The following is a 20,157-nucleotide window of genomic DNA, read 5'->3' as shown; positions in this document are numbered from 1 at the left end:
CAGCCTCTCAGGGGGAGAGATATGCTCCAGAAAGAGGGAATGTAATGGAAAACTAGCTGTTATAACGCTGGGATGGTCAATAACAGTAAATCTATGCAAATGTCATTTCTACAATGGGATATAGTAGACTTTGTAACAGCCCACAGGTTTGATTAGGATGAGAGGCAGGATATTGAGAGTGGGGGAGAGAGAGAGAGAGAGAGAGCGAGAGCGATACAGAGAGAAATACAGAGAGAGAGAGAGAGAGAGAGAGAGAGAGAGAGAGAGAGAGAGAGAGAGAGAGAGAGAGAGAGAGAGAGAGAGAGAGAGAGCGAGAGAGCGAGAGAGCGATACAGAGAGAAATACAGAGAGAGAGAGAGAGAGAGAGAGAGAGAGAGAGAGAGAGAGAGAGAGAGAGAGAGAGAGAGAGAGGGGAAGAAGAAGAAAAATGATAGAGGGAAACACCAATGACCTAAACTCACTGATCCATCCCCTCCTCCTGCCAGTGGCCAGTAATTAAAGTGGAACTGACAGCGTTTTAGCAACATGAAATCTTATTAAAATCTGTTCATATACACCCCCAGGAAGAATATGACACCTTTTTTTATATTTTCTGACAAGCAAGCACTTAGATATGGTCATTTTCACATTTTCATAAATTCATAGAACGTTTGGGAATTACATATTGTAGGGCATTTGTGAAAATTCTATAGCAATATAGAGTGGGAAAGCGGCCATGCGTTTGGATAATTAATAGACACTGCAGGAAATAAAACCTAATAAAAACATCTGTCTTGTCCAGGACCGGAGTCTACACAGATGGTGCGGCATAGCCAATCAGAGCTACAGTAGGCCTATATGCAAATAACCCATTTGTCACACGGGCCTGCCATCATTCACTTTACATTTTACATTTTTACATTTTAGTCATTTCCCAAACAGGGAAATGGTTTGTATCATTTTTCCACCATTCGTTTTTCCCATAGGGAATTTTAGACACACTTAAAATAAGGGCTATGTTTCGTGTTGATAACCATGTAAATCACTCTCGGACAACGTGACATTTATCAATATATTTGGCTCTATTTACTCTCAGATTTCTAAAATGCTAATTAGCATCAAAGTAGACATCATGCAAGACTACAAATCCCTGCAAGCTCATTCACGTCAACTCTATTTGCTTACTTTGCTAACAGGTATTGTGTCAATTTAAAACTTGCGCAAGACAGTTCATTGTCAATTTAAAGAAATGTATTCATTACTAGCTAACATTAGATAGTTAATCCAGAGATTCTTACCTTTGCCTCAATTTGGCAGTCTCGTCCAGATCATCATGGCATTTGTAGTTCTTTATGATAGCCACATTAGCAGCTAATTAGCATTTCATGTTTGGGGGGTAAATACCGGCGAATATATTGATAAAAGTCACCTTGTCCTAGAGAGATTTACACGGTTATCAAAACGTCATGTCAGGGTAAGCCTACACGAAACACATATTTTAAGTGTTTCTAAAGTCCCCTATGGGAAAAGGTAATGGTGAAAAAACCTCGATTGGAACCATTTCCTTGTTTGACTGCTAGGTTTTATGGGTATTATGACTCATACTGTGGTACTCTATTGCAAAATAAATATAAATGATATTCTACTTAACTGGGTGTGTCTCCCAATAGAAGCTGGGTCTGGTCTACTTAGTTCATTGACTTTCATTTTCACACACTCCTCCCCCTAACCTCTTCTCCTCTTATTTTATCTCTCCCTCCATCTATATACTTAACATTCTGTTTATTTTACCTAAGGGAGACGCATGGTGGATTTACGAGAGGTCAGAGTGATAGATTCAGATTGATGGATTTAGATGTTATTAATTCATTGATTTTTCAATGTTAATATTAGCGGTATTAAAATCCAATTTTGGTGTTGATCTTACTAACAGAAATATACAAGAAAACAAGAAAAATGAAAACTTTGATTTAGCCTGGGGTACAAGTGTTTTTTATAAAGGGAAGCACATTGCCATTTCCTGTGCTAAATTTGCTCAGTGAAAGCTATTGTCAGACATAGCAGTGTTACGTACAAGTAGTGCCTTGCCTGTTTAATAATGAACCCTGAATGACAGAGGCTCTTTACTCCTAATGTAATCACGCTGACAGCCCCCTTCAAGATGACAATGATAACATTTTAGAGAGAACGGCAAAAACACAGCGCTCAAGGAGACTGGGCCAATCCCTCTCTTAATCTGAGAACAATGTTAATTGTAGAGAGTAGAGTGCAGTGATTAGGAATACAGCCAAATAGTCAAATGTTTTGCGTTTCATCACTAACAGGCCAACCTGCACATTACACACATTACGTGGTTACCATAGCTCCTAAAGAGTTATTTATTTAAAGTTATTTTTGCTATAGAGTTGAATCAATGTTATGTTTTGGTAGCACACATACAGTACAGTACTGTAAGCCTCATTCCTTCCAATGGACAGAGCTAGAACGGCAACCATCACACTGTAGATAGATTGGCATTAGGACTGATGATCAAAGGAGAGATCCCAAGAGCTAAATGAGTTATTGAAGAGAAGGTGGGAGATTGATCGCCTGAGTGACTGGGGAGAGAACTGGCCACCATTTTGGCTCCACAGAGACCCACAGCCACAGAGACCAATGAACAGCACCATCAAGACAAACAAATGATGTGTCCTGTCTACCGTTACTCAGGTACTGATGAATGGGGTCATATTAACAGGCAGGCATCACACATCTTTTCAATTTTTTCCCTGGCGTGCGTGTGTGTGTGTGTACGCACGTGTGCGTGTGTGTGTGCATGTCCACTAGTCTCTTACCTGATTACAGGTGCCTATGTCCACTCCCCCCTTCAGGTACTCCAGAACCTTGTCGATGTTCCCCGCCCTTGCCGCTCGTAGGAAGCTGGTGTTGCTGTCCGACTGTAGAAGAACACACAGAAGAAATACGTTAGAACAATGTTAGAACCCATTTAGAACAACATTGGCACAACTTAACCGCTGTTTTGAACTGCTTAGAAATAGGTCCGTTTTTATTACTTCTAGGATAGATTGAGTTACTGCTTAGCATACAGGACACTACCACTTGTTTGGGTGGTGAGACACACTTGTTTGCCAATTATGCCAACCTGCACAGGCAACACTACAGCCCCTGAGACTCAAAGACAAACACCAATTAGAAGTCCCTACGGAGCCATGTGGCAGTGTCACTCATTTTCTGCAGTCATCAACACCTGCACTGAATCAGCATTTTCCCATCTGAGTGTAATAGTGTATAATGTTACACACAGGAATACAACTAAGGACGTGTCCTCTACCTTTATTCACTGAGGCAGACTAAGCTGGAGATGGACTAAAACTGTAGATCTTAGCGGCAGTAAATCAGCATTTCCCTTCTCATTCCCAAGCACTCCCTGACTCACACATATAGACACAGTACTGCAGAACCACAGCTTCCTCTCTCCTCTGTGAGGCGGAGATAGAAAGTAGTCCCGAAAGTAGTCCCGCTCCCTGACAACAAGCCTGTGCTGCTAACTGGGAACCTGATTGAATTAGCGTCGTGGCTAGCTAAGGCTAGCTATCTCCCAGAGACACTCAGTGAGGGAGACAGGGCCAGAGATAGTTCTAGCACGCAGCAACCCAGACTGAGGATATGTCCACTCCCCTGACCCATTCTGTCACTCATTCACTTACACTGCAGTACAGAGACTCCGGACACAGAGTTAATACATACTCTGAACTGTAACACAAACTCTGAACTGTTCATGGTTTAAAACACACTCTGAACTGTTGACGGTTTAACACACACTCAAATCTGTAAATGTGGGTAGTACTTTACACTGTATAACGAGACGGCCAATAAGAAAAGGGCAGTGAGAGGAACTCCACTATTATGACTGACTGTATATGATGTACAGTCAATCATAGCCTATGTTATACCTACTGTACAAGTGAATGCATACGTATGAATAATTACTATGCCCCCAGCTACTGTATCAATGCTTTGCAACGTATCTAAAGGCAGTAGTGAGAGACACATTGTGATGTTTTGTCCTGGTTTAACCTGCAGCATCAGCTCTGTGTGTGGATGCTGCAGAGAACTGCAATGCATCATTCAGACTTGACACAACAATACGCAGCACAATCAAACAGGAGCTAAACCGTGAGACTGAGCAGCAGGATGGCGAGTTGAGCTCTGTCAGCTGAGTGAATATATATACAGTACCAGTCAAAAGTTTGGACACACCTACTCATTCAAGGGTTCTTCTTTATTTTTTACTATTTTCTACATTGTAGAATAATAGTGAAGACATCAAAACTATGAAATAACATATATGGAATCATGTAGTAACCAAAAAAGTGTTTAACAAATCAAAACATATTTTATATTTGAGATTCTTCAAAGTAGCCATCCTTTGCCTTGATGACAGCTTTGCACACTCTTGGCATTCTCTCAACCAGCTTCATGAGGTAGTCACCTGGAATGCATTTCAATTAACAGGTCTGCCTTCTTAAAAGTTAACTTGTGGAATTTCTTTCCTTCTTAATGTGTTTGAGCCAATCATTTGTGTTGTGACAAGGTAGGGGGGTATACAGAAGATAGCCCTATTTGGTAAAAGACCAAGTCCATATTACGGAAAGAACAGCTCAAATAAGCAAAGAGAAACAACAGTGCATCATTACTTTAAGACATGAAGGTCAGTCAAAAAATGTTAAGAACTTTGAAAGTTTCTTCAAGTGCAGTCGCAAATACCATCAAGCACTATGATGAAACTGGCTCTCATGAGGACCGCCACAGGAAAGGAAGACCCAGAGTTAACTCTGATGCAGAGGATAAGTTCATTAGAATAACTGCACCTCAGATTGCAGCCCAAATAAATGCTTCACAGAGTTCAAGTAACAGACATGTCGCAACATCAACTGTTCAGAGGAGACTGCGTGAATCAGGCCTTCATAGTCGAATTGCTGCAAAGAAACCACTACTAAAGGACACCAATAAGAAGAAAATACTTGCTTTGGCCAAGAAACACGAGCAATGGACATTAGACCGGTGGAAATCTGTCCTTTGGTCTGATGAGTCAAAATTTGAGATTTTTGGTTCCAACCGCCGTGTCTTTGTGAGACGCAGAGTAGGTGAACGGATGATCTCCGCATGTATGGTTCCCACCATTAAGCAAGGTGTGATGGTGTGGGGGTGCTTTGCTGGTGACACTGTCTGTGATTTATTTAGAATTCAAGGCACACTTAACCAGCATGGCTACCACAGCATTCTGCAGCGATATGCCATCCCATCTGGTTTGCGCTTAGTGGGACTATCATTTGTTTTTCAACAGGACAATGACCCAAAACACACCTCCAGGCACACCTCCATTTGACCAAGAAGTAGAGTGACGGAGTGCTGTATCAGATGTCCTGGCCTCCACAATCACCCGACCTCAACCCAATTGAGATGGTTTGAGATGAGTTGGACCGCAGAGTGAAGGAAAAGCAGCTAACAAGTGCTCAGCATAGGTGGGAAGTCCTTCAAGACCATTGGAAAAGCATTCCAGGTGAAGCTGGTTGAGAGAATGCCATGAGTGTGCAAAGCTGTCATCAAGGCAAAGGGTGGCTACTTTGAATAATCTAAAATATATTTTGATTTGTTTAACACTTTTTTGGTTACTACATGATTCCATATGTGTTAATTCATAGTTTTGATGTCTTCACTATTATTCTACAATGTAGAAAATAGTAAAAATAAAGAAAAACCCTTGAATGAGTAGGTGTGTCCAAACTTTTGACTGGTACTGTATATATATATATACAGTGAGGGAAAAAAGTATTTGATCCCCTGCTGATTTTGTACGTTTGCCCACTGACAAAGACGTGATCAGTCTATAACTTAAATGGTAGGTTTATTTGAACAGTGAGAGACAGAATAACAACAAAAAAATCCAGAAAAACGCATGACAAAAATGTTATAAATTGATTTGCATTTTAATGAAGGAAATAAGTATTTGACCCCTCTGCAAAACATGACTTAGTACTTGGTGGCAAAACCCTTGTTGGCAATCACAGAGGTCAGACGTTTCTTGTAGTTGGCCACCAGGTTTGCACACATCTCAGGAGGGATTTTGTCCCACTCCTCTTTGCAGATCTTCTCCAAGTCATTAAGGTTTTGAGGCTGACGTTTGGCAACTCGAACCTTCAGCTCCCTCCACAGATTTTCTATGGGATTAAGGTCTGGAGACTGGCTAGGCCACTCCAGGACCTTAATGTGCTTCTTCTTGAGCCACTCCTTTGTTGCCTTGGCCATGTGTTTTGGGTCATTGTCATGCTGGAATACCCATCCACGACCCATTTTCAATGCCCTGGCTGAGGGAAGGAGGTTCTCACCCAAGATTTGACGGTACATGGCCCCATCCATCGTCCCTTTGATGCGGTGAAGTTGTCCTGTCCCCTTAGCAGAAAAACACCCCTCCATGTTTGACGGTGGGGATGGTGTTCTTGGGGTCATAGGCAGCATTCCTCCTCCTCCAAACACGGCGAGTTGAGTTGATGCCAAAGAACTCGATTTTGGTCTCATCTGACCACAACACTTTCACCCAGTTCTCCTCTGAATCTTTCAGATGTTCATTGGCAAACTTCAGACGGCCCTGTATATGTGCTTTCTTGAGCAGGGAGACCTTGCGGGCGCTGCAGGATTTCAGTCCTTCACGGCATAGTGTGTTACCAATTGTTTTCTTGGTGACTATGGTACCAGCTGCCTTGAGATCATTGACAAGACCCTCCCGTGTAGTTCTGGGCTGATTGCTCACCGTTCTCATGATCATTAGAACTTCACGAGGTGAGATCTTGCATGGAGCCCCAGGCCGAGGTAGATTGACAGTTCTTTTGTGTTTCTTCCATTTGCGAATAATTGCACCAACTGTTGTCACCTTCTCACCAAGCTGCTTGGCGATGGTCTTGTAGCCCATTCCAGCCTTGTGTAGGTCTACAATCTTGTCCCTGACATCCTTGGAGAGCTCTTTGGTCTTGGCCATGGTGGAGAGTTTGGAATCTGATTGATTGATTGCTTCTGTGGACAGGTGTCTTTTATACAGGTAACAAGCTGAGATTAGGAGCACTCCCTTTAAGAGTGTGCTCCTAATCTCAGCTCGTTACCTGTATAAAAGACACCTGGGAGCCAGAAATCTTTCTGATTGAGAGGGGGTCAAGTACTTATTTCCCTCATTAAAATGCAAATCAATTTATAACAATTTTGACATGTTGTTATTCTGTCTCTCACTGTTCAAATAAACCTACCATTAAAATTATATACTGATAATTTCTCTGTCAGTGGGCAAACTTACAAAATCAGCAGGGGGTCAAATACTTTTGATACAAGCCTACTTCACTGTCTGTAAGTGTGTCTCACACCTCCAATGAGACTGATACCTTATCCCAGACTGAAGGGGATCTAGTTCTCTAGTAGAGACAGCTCAGATGATTTCTCTAGGGAGGGATATCTCTGCTCTATATATCTGACAGACGGAGAGGTCCAGAGGAACAGCTTGTGGGTTGTCCAGTGGGTTGGATGATATTGTTACACCAACCAAATTCCCTTTATTATCAATCCTCTGCACCTTGCATGTCAAAAAGCAGCATTACAGCTCACCTAAGTGAACCACTTCAACACGTAAGAAGTTAATGAATAGCGGCCATTTTGTTTTTATCACATTACCATTTTTATCTGAATAATGTCTCTCACTCTCTCTCTGTACAAACCACATATGGATATCAGAGAAGGGAAGTGTGGTTATCTCTAAGCCGCATTGGGTTACTGTGCATGTGTACACTGACTGAAAGACAGAATTGTACTCAGCTACAGTATACAATGGCACCATTAGGCCTACAGAACAGAGGAGTAGAAAAGCCAGATAATATCCCGTTAGATTCCTAGCTGCCGAGTCACATTATGCAAGGCAGAGAGGGTGGAGAGATAAGAGTGAGTTAAGAAAAGAGAGGGTGTTTTATGGCTTTGTGGGTGAATGAACACTCCTACGTGGAGTCGTGATATTAAGAGAGAGAGAGAGAGAGAGAGAGAGAGAGAGAGAGAGAGAGAGAGAGAGAGAGAGAGAGAGACAGAGAGAGACAGAGAGAGAGACAGAGAGAGACAGAGAGAGAGAAAGGAAAAACAGAGAGTGGGAAGGAGATAATTTACTAAATCAGATATGAAGGTCTTTGGTATTGTGTTCATTCATAAGCCATTCTTTACAGAGACAAAATGAACTATTCTTACTGTGTGTTACCCTTGATGAATAAATCAAGCGCAGCAGGTTCGTACAGGAAACACGAGTGTCGCATCAGCTGATATTGCCACCAATTAGATTCATCACACTACTATAATATGGCCGTATATTAGTCAACATTCTCTGATGGTCCTTGCTATCCGGAATCCTTGCGACGTCCAACTCTGACGTCACCCCATTGAAGTTGACATTTACAATGGTTACGGTAAGGGTTAAGTTTAGGGTTAGGGTAGGGACATCCCAAGGATCCCGGATAGCACTAACCATTCTCTGATGGCTGGCGTGCGTAAGCTATGCGCTGATGTTCTTGGTGACATGCTATGCTGTAACATGCGTTACTTGCTATGCATGTCTCTTTCCTGCTTTCCCACCACCCACCCCAGCCTCCACCTGTTTGGGCTCTGCTTTGTTTCAGTCAGGGGGATTGGTATAGCATTCCTTGTTCTCTGCCTGTAATTATTATATCTTACATGATGTATGCTCTGACAGTGAGGAGCAAATCCTTCGACCTTAAAGGGCAATTACACCCCTTTCAAACGAATGTTCATTATCACCAGCACACCAGTGATAACGGCCCATTTCTACGTTTTGTAGTTAAAAAGTTATCCCCAATGACCTCATCAAAAGTTACTACCCTCCCTCTGGCTGAAACCACTGTTTCTTTAACTTTTAATCCTACCTCGTGATGTCACAGAGAGGCATTTTTGATGACCTTTCTTTTTATATTTTTAACCATAGATCATAGAACTGTGCTGTTTTCACATACAGTATGTAGATACTGGTTTGTGTGCTGGAGATAATGAATTTGAGGTTGAGAAGTGGCAGAATTGCCTTTTAACACTTTTAAACATGATCTAATGTCGTCCAGCCAGTAGGCCTATGCTTTAGTCTAGATGTCTATATCACTGGGAACTTCAACATAACCTGTAAAGTGTGACATCACATTACCGACCATGTCATTTCAGCTTCAAAAGCTTAAATAAACTGAGATTTACACAGAGTAGAGTGTGTGTGGAGAATTTACAGTATAAATAAAGTAAATATTATATCCCAAGACGACCGTCCAACGACCAATGCTATTGGAAACATCCTCATCCCTCCAAGTTACCACGGAGACAAGCGGCCCTGCCTCTCTTGGTAACCATGACAACAATTTTTTATCTCTCTCTCTCACCCTCTCTCCCTCTCTCTCTATTTCTCTCTCTGGGCTGTTGTGTAAATCTAGGAGTTCACACATAACTCATTTAACTACTTTATTTTACCATAAGAGCCATTTTTCAGACTTGTAATGTGGCAAACTCACTTAACATTACAACATCCTCACACCAGTGCTGATAGGGGAAGTACAGGCTTGTAACAAGCTCAACAACCTCATGTGTGATACAGACGTACCTAGGCACTAACCTAACCTGGCCCCCTCTACCAAAGATAGAACATCTCAGCCCTGTGTGTCTGTGTGTGTGTGTGTGTGTGTGTGTCACCGCACTGCCCTAAGCCACAACCACCACAGCCTGATTGAATCGTCGCCCTTGGAGAACCCTCCTAACATGCATCACGTGCTCCATAGGTTCTTACAGGAATTTTAACACACACACTGTGACACACACACACACACACACACACACACACACACACACACACACACACACTGTGACACACACGCTTATCCACAGATATGGCAACTGTACCCTTGTCCTTGGCTGGTTTACAAAATGCTACACACTCCAATGGAACACTTTCTATTCTTGGACATCATGACAGCCTATCATATCAACAGACAACAGTGTTTACTGGGTATCTGTTGTACACAGCAACCATGTCACACCACTGGTGCCTAGGACTGGGAGACTGGCGTCAACGTTAACATTTCCTTCATTAACGCCAAGTTTGCCAACTGTGTGTGTTTCTGTGTGTGTGTGTGCCGTGTGTGTGTGCCGTATGTTTGTGTGGGCATGCGTGTGTGTGTGTGTATTTGACATTAAATCCTCCCTTGGGCTGCCTGGCATGCATAGTCACTGTATGCGCAGACATAATTACAGTATGTGATGATTACTATGTCATTACATTCAACTTGACTGCAGGATCCATGGAAACGTGGTCGTTACCACCACATACCCTGAGTTCAGCTTTTAATACCCTATGATTATCGGAAACCATCTGTCTTCATCACACATTAGGCTTCCAAATGGAATTCTATCGAATCTAATTTGACTCAATGAAAAACAAGGAAACATTCAATAACAAGCTGTAGATTATGATAACATGAATTCACCACATATTCAAAGTCTTCAAGATCAAGGTGACATAATGGAAGCATGCAGTCTGAGTTGTAATTGGTTGTTTCTGCATGCTGTGGGATGTTACCTCCTCCGTGATTGGTTAATCCTGGGAGTCCCCCTCATTAGCAATCAGTGTCATCAACATCAGCTGGGCCAGACATATCTGGGCCAATGCCAAAACAGGATATAGCTGGCCACCAATGCCTCTCGGCCAACCACGGCTCTCCCTGAGGACTCATTAGCATAGAGTAAATCAGCACTAGGCTGAGGTTCGTTAGGGACTCTAAATTTAGACCTACTCTAAATTCACAAGTAGAGGCTAATGTTTTTCACTGGGGCTTGACAAATTCAGGCAAGATAGTGTGTGTTGCTGACCGAGAAAACCATTAAAAATATTGTAGGGGAAGGTAAACAACATACAATACCTTATTAAAAGTACAAGGATGCTGTATTGTAGCTTGCAGGGCTAACAAAGCCTTGCTATATGCCACTGAAGGATAACCTATAAACCACATCTTCTGATTTAGAATGTCATATTGCTTGCTATTTCAAGGCCAAAACACTTTGTACAGACGGTGTGAAGAGCAGAGAAAAACATCAGAATGTGTACTAGAGATTCCACAGTCCACTTAGTGACAAAGAGAGCGAGAGCTGACTGTCAGGGGTGAGAGGTCAGGGGTCAAGTTGAAAGCATAGGTCGTGTTCCCCTGCTCAGACGTTGCGTGCATCAATCAATGGTTGCGTGCCACGTCATCAACTGATGTGGTCAGCTGATACATAAAATACCTATCCAGGCATTGTAAGATCTGACATGCACCAGCAACACGACCTCGCTCTTAGCTAACAACACCCACTGTTTAAAATAGTCCACTTTTTCAAAAACAGTAGGTGTCCTCAGAAAGAGCAGACCTTAGCTGTCAGAGTGGTTAACTATCACAGGAACACTCTGAATGAGTACAAACACAAACTCACACACATACTACACACAGTGATGCCAACACACACATACTACACACACATCACTGTATTTCTGCAGGGCGTTTACAATGAATTTGCATTCCAATGCAGCATTAGAAATGGCACCAGGGGATGATACTGGGGCCCTCTGGAGATTAGGGCTCATGATAAAAGACTCACAATGTGCGTACTATACACAAACTTGCACACACACGCCAGGCTACACTCTTACTAAGGGTGTGCCGAGTAGTTGGACAAAACAAGTATCATAACGGATATGGGCAATGTTCTGGATATGATTATCATCCAAGTATCTTTCTCATGTCAGTCAGTCACAGAGTTTCTAAAGCATACAGTACTGTCGTTGAGTCAGTCATGTGAATGGTCTAAATAACAACTGGCTAGTTTGCCTGTCTGTAAAGAGAAGGGCGGGCTGTACGTTGATCCTGCTTCTCTGATTGGATAGAGTGAAGCTGTATTTCTCCGTCCACTCGCTTCATAATTTCACCCGATCACTTTTCCTCGCATGTTTTCGGTCTGATCATTTCGATTGCTGCTGCCTGCTACTATGATAAATCGCATGGGGCAAAGGTAGGGTAAAAGATGAAACGCTAATGTGCATTCTGAGTGAGTGACAGCAAACTTGACTGCCAACTGCAAGTTGAGGACACACAGACACACACTCGCCCCTCCGCACGCAGCTCCTAATCTGCAGCATTTTTGCAGTGAGAACGTGCAGGGAGATACTCTACATGACCATAACTTCCCCAAACTGTTGCCACAAAGTTGGAATCACCGAATCGTCTAGAATGTCATTGTATGCTGTAGCGTTAAGATTTCCCTTCACTGGAACTAAGGGGCCTAGCCCGAACCATGAAAAACGGCCCCAGACCATTATTCCTCCTCCACCAAACTTTATAGTTGGCACTGTGCATTGGGGCAGGTAGTGTTCTCCTGGCATCCGCCAAACCCAGATTTGTCCGTCGGACTGCCAGATGGTGAAGCGTGATTCATCACTCCAGAGAATGCGTTTCCACTGCTCCAAATGGCAGCAAGCTTTACACCACTCCAGCCAACGCTTGGCATTGCGCATGGTGATTTTAGGCTTGTGTGCGGCTGCTCGGCCATGGAAACCCATTTCATGAAGCTCCCTACGAACAGTTCTTGTGCTGACGTTGCTTCCAAAGGCAGTTTGGAACTCAGTAGTGAGACGATTTTTACACGCTACGCACTTCAGCATTCGCCGGTCCGATTCTGTGAGCTTGTGTGGCCTACCACCTCGCAGCTGAGCCGTTGTTGCACCTAGACGTTTCTACCTCACAATACCAGCACTTATAGTTGACCGGGGCAGCTCTAGCAGGGCAGAAATTTGACAAACTGAAATGTTGGCAGTAGTGGCATCATATAACGGTGCCACATTGAAAGTCACTGAGCTCTTCAGTAAGGCCATTCTACTGCCAATGTTTGTTTATGGAGATTGCATGGCTGTGTCTGTTTGATTTTATACACCTGTCAGCATCGGGTGTAGCTGAAATCGCCGAATCCACTAATTTGAAGGGGTGTCCACATACTTTTGTATATATGGTGTATTTTGCCAACATCTATTTAAGCATATTAAAACACTTCCGTTTTTTCCAATCACGATTATCATCCGATCCGACTACCAACTGTCAACTTACGGATACGATTACGAAATACGACTATGGCCATGTCGGCACGCCCATAACTTTTACTCCTCTAAGTCATACCATGTCCTTTATCTCACTAGGCAGGGTATGAGTGTGGAGTGTAAGTGGAGTGTGATGTGAGGTGATCGGAGGAGACACTGCAGGGGAATTGGACTATACTGGCCATTGCTCTGGAAATGGGCTGATGTTAGAGGAGTGGAACAGAACACAACTGCAGCTAGCACAGAGCAGTACATTATACTGTACTGTAGGGAGGGAAGGGAATCAATACAAATCATGAAAATACTAGGCCTCACAGTAAAATGCAGGGCTCACAAACAAATAAATTGTATAGTAAGAACTGCCTTTAGCAGTTTAGCATACCTTTAGCACAAATAGCGCTCTCTCTCTCTCCCTCGCTCCCACCATCCTCCTATTAATCATTAATTTCATACTGGACACAACGACTCACATTCTCTATAGCAATTTATTTAGCCTGCTTTCACGCGCCTTTCACACATGATTAATTCTTTAAAGAAATTATAATTAATTGCTTTAAAGAAAATAGTGCCGAGTCAAAAAACATGGCGGGGCGGTCGATATCCCCCCTCTCACAATGCTCTTTTTTCTCTCTCACAGCTTCATCCTCTCTTTCCCAGGTATAGATGTTCAGGGCTCTCTCTATTCTCTATCTCTCGCTCTCTCCCTTTCTCTCTCTCCATCCCATCATCCAGGTAATGATTCTCAGCTGGTAGAAGAATCACTATGGGTCGCTAAGAGTCGCTAGGTCATCTGAGTCACAACGTCCTCACAGGCAGCTCTGCCCAATTACAGACCGGTCTGGTACTGCTCGTCTCACACCTGTGTCTTCTTCATATGACCCACTCTGTATGACACAGCTGCCTAGACTTATCTGGCCTGACACTGGCTTTATTTTTGTATCCCTTCCCTCGGTTGGCTTCGCTGTCGGTAACTCTGTCCACACCTCTTTGATGTGGAGAAGCCTTTGAGCATAGCAGGATTGTTTCCTCTTTGGTGAGTACTTTCAATATGTTGTCCAACACTGTAAACAACTACACCACGCTATACCCCGCCTCAGTATAATGGAGGGGAGAATATTACCCCTGAGGGGGGGGAAAGATACAAGAGGAAGACGAAAAGCTATTTTTAAAGAGCTACGGTACAAAGAAAATAAGCAATAGACTGGAGACCCCAGGCAGGAGTGGCATGGAATTTCACACCTCCAATTCTTCTAACACACCTCAGAAATGTTATGCCTAAATGATGCCCGAAGTCTTACCGGTATTTGGGGTTCAGGCTCAGGATGGTGTTCAAAGCAGTAGCAGTCTGACTCTGGTAGAGCATGGTCCATATTGGGTTTCAGACCCTTCTCAGCCTCACACACCTTACACATCGCCGCGTTGCCCATGGCAACCGCTGGTCACAATCCCAGGGTCCGCGAAGCCAGGCGTCATCAAATGTAAACAAACCAACAAAAGTGTGTCAAGTCGCTCCAGTAGTTCCACTAACTTTTTCACCATCCACCCCTCCTCCACCCCTAAAGCGCTAAAGGCTGGTGGCTACCATCCACAGGTGGGCTAAGATGCTACCTTTTGCCCAGCAAACCCACTCTGCCTGTCAGCCTCGCCAGCTTTCCTTGTCCCCCTCTAGGAGCACCATCTACTACTGCCGCTAAGCGCTAACACTGGCCCATTGCTAATTCCAGCTATATTTACACCCACCAGACGAGATATGCATGGGAACGAGGGTGGTCCGACCGGCGGGAGGGTGGCGTGACAAAACAGATGAGGGGGTGGGGAAGGTACAGTAGCCCCCTGATTGCTCTGGAATGCCCTCTCATGGAGGTCAGATGCAGGGTTACCCCTGGCAACGAGAGCTGTTATCACTCTGAGGGTGACCATGACTTAGTGCGTGGTGCTGACTTAACCTGATGTCATGAAGAGGGCTGGGGAAAGGTTATACCTCTCAACCTCTCCAGTTGGAGAGCTAGTAAGTCGCTCTGGATAAGAGCGTCTGCAAAATGATGTAAATGTAAATGTATGAACTTCAGTAGTCACACAATAGCTGTGTTGTGTTGTGTGAATCTAGTCCTCTGTGTGTCACAGTGAAGCCTACAGCACTGATTATTGATTGGGTGAAGCTGGGCGGCAAATTAAAGGCAGAGCCAGATCTTTTTATTGAATTGATCTCGCTCTCAGGGTTCAGGATTTGTAATGAATTCACCCCCAGATCCACCATAGTGATTGATCTTAGCTGAGAGAGGCCTAACTAGGTGTTTGTCAGATCTTTTGTGAGCTTGTCTCATTTGAGATGCTACTCAGCTACATTTCAAGATGTGTGTGTGTGTGTGTGTGTGTGTGTGTGTGTGCGTGTCAGTGATCCTGTATGTGTTCTGTAAATGTGAGGTAAATGTGCCCGTTCTCTCTGGTCTTTTTAGAAGGCTGAACATGTGACTTGGCATTGTGACGGTCCTAACAATGCCCTGCCTGTTATCATTCACTGGAATATGTTAGCCCAGGGAGTAAACCCACTTCATTGTGAATAACTACACAACCGCGACAAGCTCAGGGAGGGGGTAAAGGAGGAAAACTGTTCTCTAAGAATTAATGAAAAATAAAAATAAAAAAATGAAGCAATTTCAGACCTTTTACTGCAGGGCAATTATCAGATTCAGAAGTCTGGAGGGATATTGTGTAAAAGTGTGAAGAGAGGGCAATTAAATAGTTTCAACCACTTCTAACAAACTGAGGAGAATCATACAAATGCATGGAGCGTTAACGAGCCATACAAATGAGTTACTCAAACCAGAAGTACAAACTACTTCAGAGCTTCTTAAAAGTCTATTTCTGCAGAGTCACCCCCATCCTCTATAAAACATTAACATGATCGGACCATTAATTTCCCTCTCTAAGCCTTCTCACCCCCCCCCCCCCCCACTTCACTATAGGTCAGACCCATCACTATAGATCAGACACAATTAATGTGGAGACGAGACCTTCCATTAAAAATGGCAAGTATAATCGAATAACAATTAATTAGCCCTATTAACCTTATCATCCAGGTAATTTACTCATTGTGTTTTTAATCCTTGCATACCTGCATCGTCTGCCAACAAACACATCCTCTTAGTTTGCCCAATGGGAAACCATGTTAATATCAGAGATCCAGACCCGCCCCTAAGCACATGCATCACAAGAGATAGGAACCAAACAACCCCTTCCCCCACTCCCCCACTAACCCAATCACTTAGTGCACGCCTACCCTGGTTACCCCGCCTACCCTGGTTACCCCCAACCCCTCCCACTACTCAATATCAACCCCCCACCCCCTAACTCCCAACCCATCCCATTCCACCACTGGTGCCTCCAATTAAAGGTTATTTTGTTTCAATTTCCCCCAGTGCTACAGCTGAGATGAATGTGTAATCCTATGAGCAGACAACGACCAGCTTTATTCTGTGGTAAACCATATGACCCGGTCGCAGGGGGGAGGTTTTTTACAGTGTACTCAAAGAGGCTACTGTCTTTCTGCTATGGGGGAATGTATTATTGTTTTGTAGTCTTTTGAGGGTTTACTGTACTGACATACAGAGAGGAGGAGAACGCTTGTTAAGAAGTGATGGTGTAGGGGCGTAGGGGCGTAGGGCTCTGGGCTAGGGGTTGCACTCTGACCTAAAATCTTATCACCCAATTAGAGTCGCATTAGCAGACAGGTGGGTGTGATCGGGATGGGCTAGCTCGGGGAAAGGGCCTCTTCCATTTTAGCTTTCTAGAAGGGGATGGGCAAGATGAACGCAATTAGGATTCTCAATGGACATGGTCTGGCTACTGAGCAAACAGATCAACACATGCCAAACTGCATGTCAAACTGGAGATGCTGCACAGCGGGGAGTAGTGCACTCTGATGCCCTGTAGAGGAAACTCTGATGTAATATTTAACATGTTGTATGTGGTATGTGTCAACATGGCTGTGTATCCATAAGTACCACGCAGACACACACTTGACATACAAATTCACCTCCCTGCCCTGGGCTCAAAAATCAAAACCAGGCCGTCTCTATTGTATAGGGTAATGTAATTGCAAAAGACTATGAAAATCAAATGAATAATAGAAGTCGGTGGTCCATGTTGCCATGGAAACACCGGCGGTCGGGTTGCTCAGTTGTTGGGTGGACATTTTCCCTCTAAAACCATCAAATCAAAGATACACTGCATCTTTGATAGGTGCCATTTCTATTGGAAATGCTCAAATGACATGTTATGTGTTTCTGATACAAAGATTGACGATCAGACCTACAGCGTTGCCTGGAGTGACCTAGTCTAGGCAATGTGTTGAAGTGCACAATGTCATCCAGTATAGGGTTTAACATCTTGTACTGCAGATTGTAGCCATTCTGAATGGCCAGAGACTGGGCCAGATGTTGGGGATTTAGGGTCGATTTGGTTCAGCGGCTCAACCAACCACTCCCGCTTCACCGAGACCCCTTTCAACTATCCAAACCCCCACTGTGCGACAGCCTGGCTACACCAGACCTGACAAGCCCAGACGTTCATCTATGGTCACTCATCTGGCTTTGACCATGGCTTCACCATCAGTGGACCGCCAAAACACTCAGGCAAAACAAATATACAGAAAGAGGGAGAATTGGGCCAGAGAAGAGTAGTAGCTAATATGGCTGGCCGATGCTAATGTCAATAGTGAGTCTGTCTACATCACACGAGATGACCTTTAACAAGCCTATCTATTGTACGCATTCCCTTTAATCTCTATGGATTATGGCGACAGAGCCGCACCAGATGAGCCATTCGCCCTTTATTTGTCACAGTTCCCTCATATCGGTTCAAAAGGCTTTGACATTACAACACATATACTGTACTGTTGACAACTGAGGTTGACTTTGACTTTCAACGCTGTCTCACTCAGAGAGTGAAGCGCTTGTATTAATGCTCCAAATTGTGATGTTTTTTTTCCTTCCGTTCCACTTTTCCGACCATGCAAAATAAAGTTCTGAACCGGTTCAAACCCCCAAAAAAGTTTATATCGTTCCTTTCTGTTCCTTTTCAAAACTCTGAAACAGATTTTATTTACATTAGCTCGACATTAAATTATTTCACCAATCACTGCGGATAGAGCAGCTTGCTATGGAGCGGGCAAGCTATAGTTGTTTTAGCCTGCCAATTGCACATGGGCGCTATCAGCTGCCTAGGCTATAGTTGTTTACATGCGCGATTGACAACCAAGTTTGGGGCGCGAGATGCGACTGAAATTTTGCGGATGGGGAGAGAGCGTGAGAGGGTGGAGGAGGAGGCTTGGCTTGAAGCGCTGGGCATCTTGTTATGACATGCATTATCTGAATTAGACCCACAGAATTATACCTACAGAGGAGCGGCTTCTATGGAGGAACTTTGAATGTCTTTGAACTTCAGAGAGTTGGACCAGAGCTATCTAGCTAGCTAGCTAACATGCTTACCTTTTTGTAGTTAATAAATCCAATGTGAAATGTGGTAACTATATTATCAGTAACTAGCATTGAAAAAGTTAATCCATTCTTCTCTAATTAAAAATCCTTCCCTAATATCTGAATCACACTTGTAACATCAATAGGTTACAGTAGTCTAAGATTCGGAGGGGGAGGGGCACATTGCCTACACATGCACACACAGGCAAAGATTTTCAGCTGGCAGGCAGACACTGGAATATGTTTCTGAGTGTCTGAGTGACATAGTGAGGGATTTGGCATAGGCGCCTTGTTGCACTTTTTTGTGGGACTGAAAAAAATGCCCGGAACGTAAAATAACATTATTAACCGGTTCCCTTGCTTTTAAAATAACGGTTCTGTTCCGGAACAGCATAGATCACTTTTGTTCCTGTTTCTGATTCTGTTCCTTGAAAAATGTCGAGGAAGACAGACAAAAGTAACACCAGGATATGACTAACACAGCGATGAGGCAGAAAGCTAAATTTGTGAAAACGGGATACCTCCGAGAGATTTCAGAAACGGGCAAAAGTGTGCCTCTCCCTCTATCTCTCTGTTCATCTCACTGTATCACATTCACCATCGTACTCCTGGAACCTCTCATGTAAATTGCAGGAACCAGCAGTACTACAGTTCTAGTTTAGCGAGAAATAGCCTTCTCCTCCATCCCTCCAAAACTAAAAAGATAGAAGGGAGAGAGAGGGAACAGACGGAGAGAGTTTGAAAGGCCCCAGGCTCTCTGTGAGGTTGTCCTTCAGCTGCTCCAACTGTGAATCATTCTTCCAGAAATCAATTGGGGCAGAGAAGTCTGTACAGCCAGGGTCAAAGGGAATGGAGATGGGCAAAGGAAACTGATTCAGGCTGACCCTGATATGCATTCAAAGCTATAAACCAACACCTCAAATACCCAATTCAGTCCAAACTAAATATGAAGGATATTCCAGACTAAAAATGTGAAACCCAATCACATCATAAAATCATCAAAGAGGCCTCTGAAAATGTAGGAAAAATAGTACCTAAACTAAAAATCCTTCTCATGGTCCCAAAAGCCGTGAACCCTGAACCAACCGTCAGCCATGAAGTCTGCATCTCCTTCACCTGAACACACCTCAACTCCGAGAATCCCCCAACAAGAGCTACCCTTCTCTCCGACCCAAGGTCTCTGAAGCTAAACACAGTGTGCAGTCCGACCGTGTGATGATATCCCTGGTGTGTGTACCAGTAGTATTGACAGGGACCCAGTGTTAGTCCCAAAAACAGATCTAGGAACAGGACTGGGACCAGCAAGGGAATAATTAAACAGAGACTAAAGTCATTGGTGACTTTAATTGGTGAGACCCTAATCTCACCTGATATCTTGGGCACACAGTTTATCACAACACTTGACCAACCGAACACACTGGAGACTGGAGAGGCACTAGTACAGACTACAGTGTGTGTTGAGATGCTGAACCTAGCTGGAAATAGCTGTCCGGACGCCCACATAACAGTAAC

General features: G+C 43.7%; 1 protein-coding gene across 1 annotated transcript in view; it reads right to left on the bottom strand.

Moving 5' to 3' along the window:
* LOC311113006 (ankyrin-2-like) overlaps window positions 1-14,595 on the bottom strand; it is a gene marked incomplete at its 5' end in the record, with an annotated part of 103,136 nt that extends 88,541 nt beyond the window's left edge. Inside the window, 2 exons of the mRNA XM_084156127.1 lie at window positions 2,814-2,915; window positions 14,467-14,595. Coding sequence (XP_084012253.1) covers window positions 2,814-2,915; window positions 14,467-14,595 — 231 coding nt within the window. The remainder of the gene's footprint in view (window positions 1-2,813; window positions 2,916-14,466) is intronic.
* Window positions 14,596-20,157: the final 5,562 nt, after the last annotated feature.

The sequence above is a fragment of the Coregonus lavaretus genome, assembly GCF_964263955.1.
Source record: "Coregonus lavaretus genome assembly, chromosome: 39".
NCBI lineage: Eukaryota > Metazoa > Chordata > Actinopteri > Salmoniformes > Salmonidae > Coregonus > Coregonus lavaretus.
The sequence above is the reverse complement of the archived record's forward strand: the minus strand, read 5'-3'. Positions and strand labels throughout refer to the sequence as shown.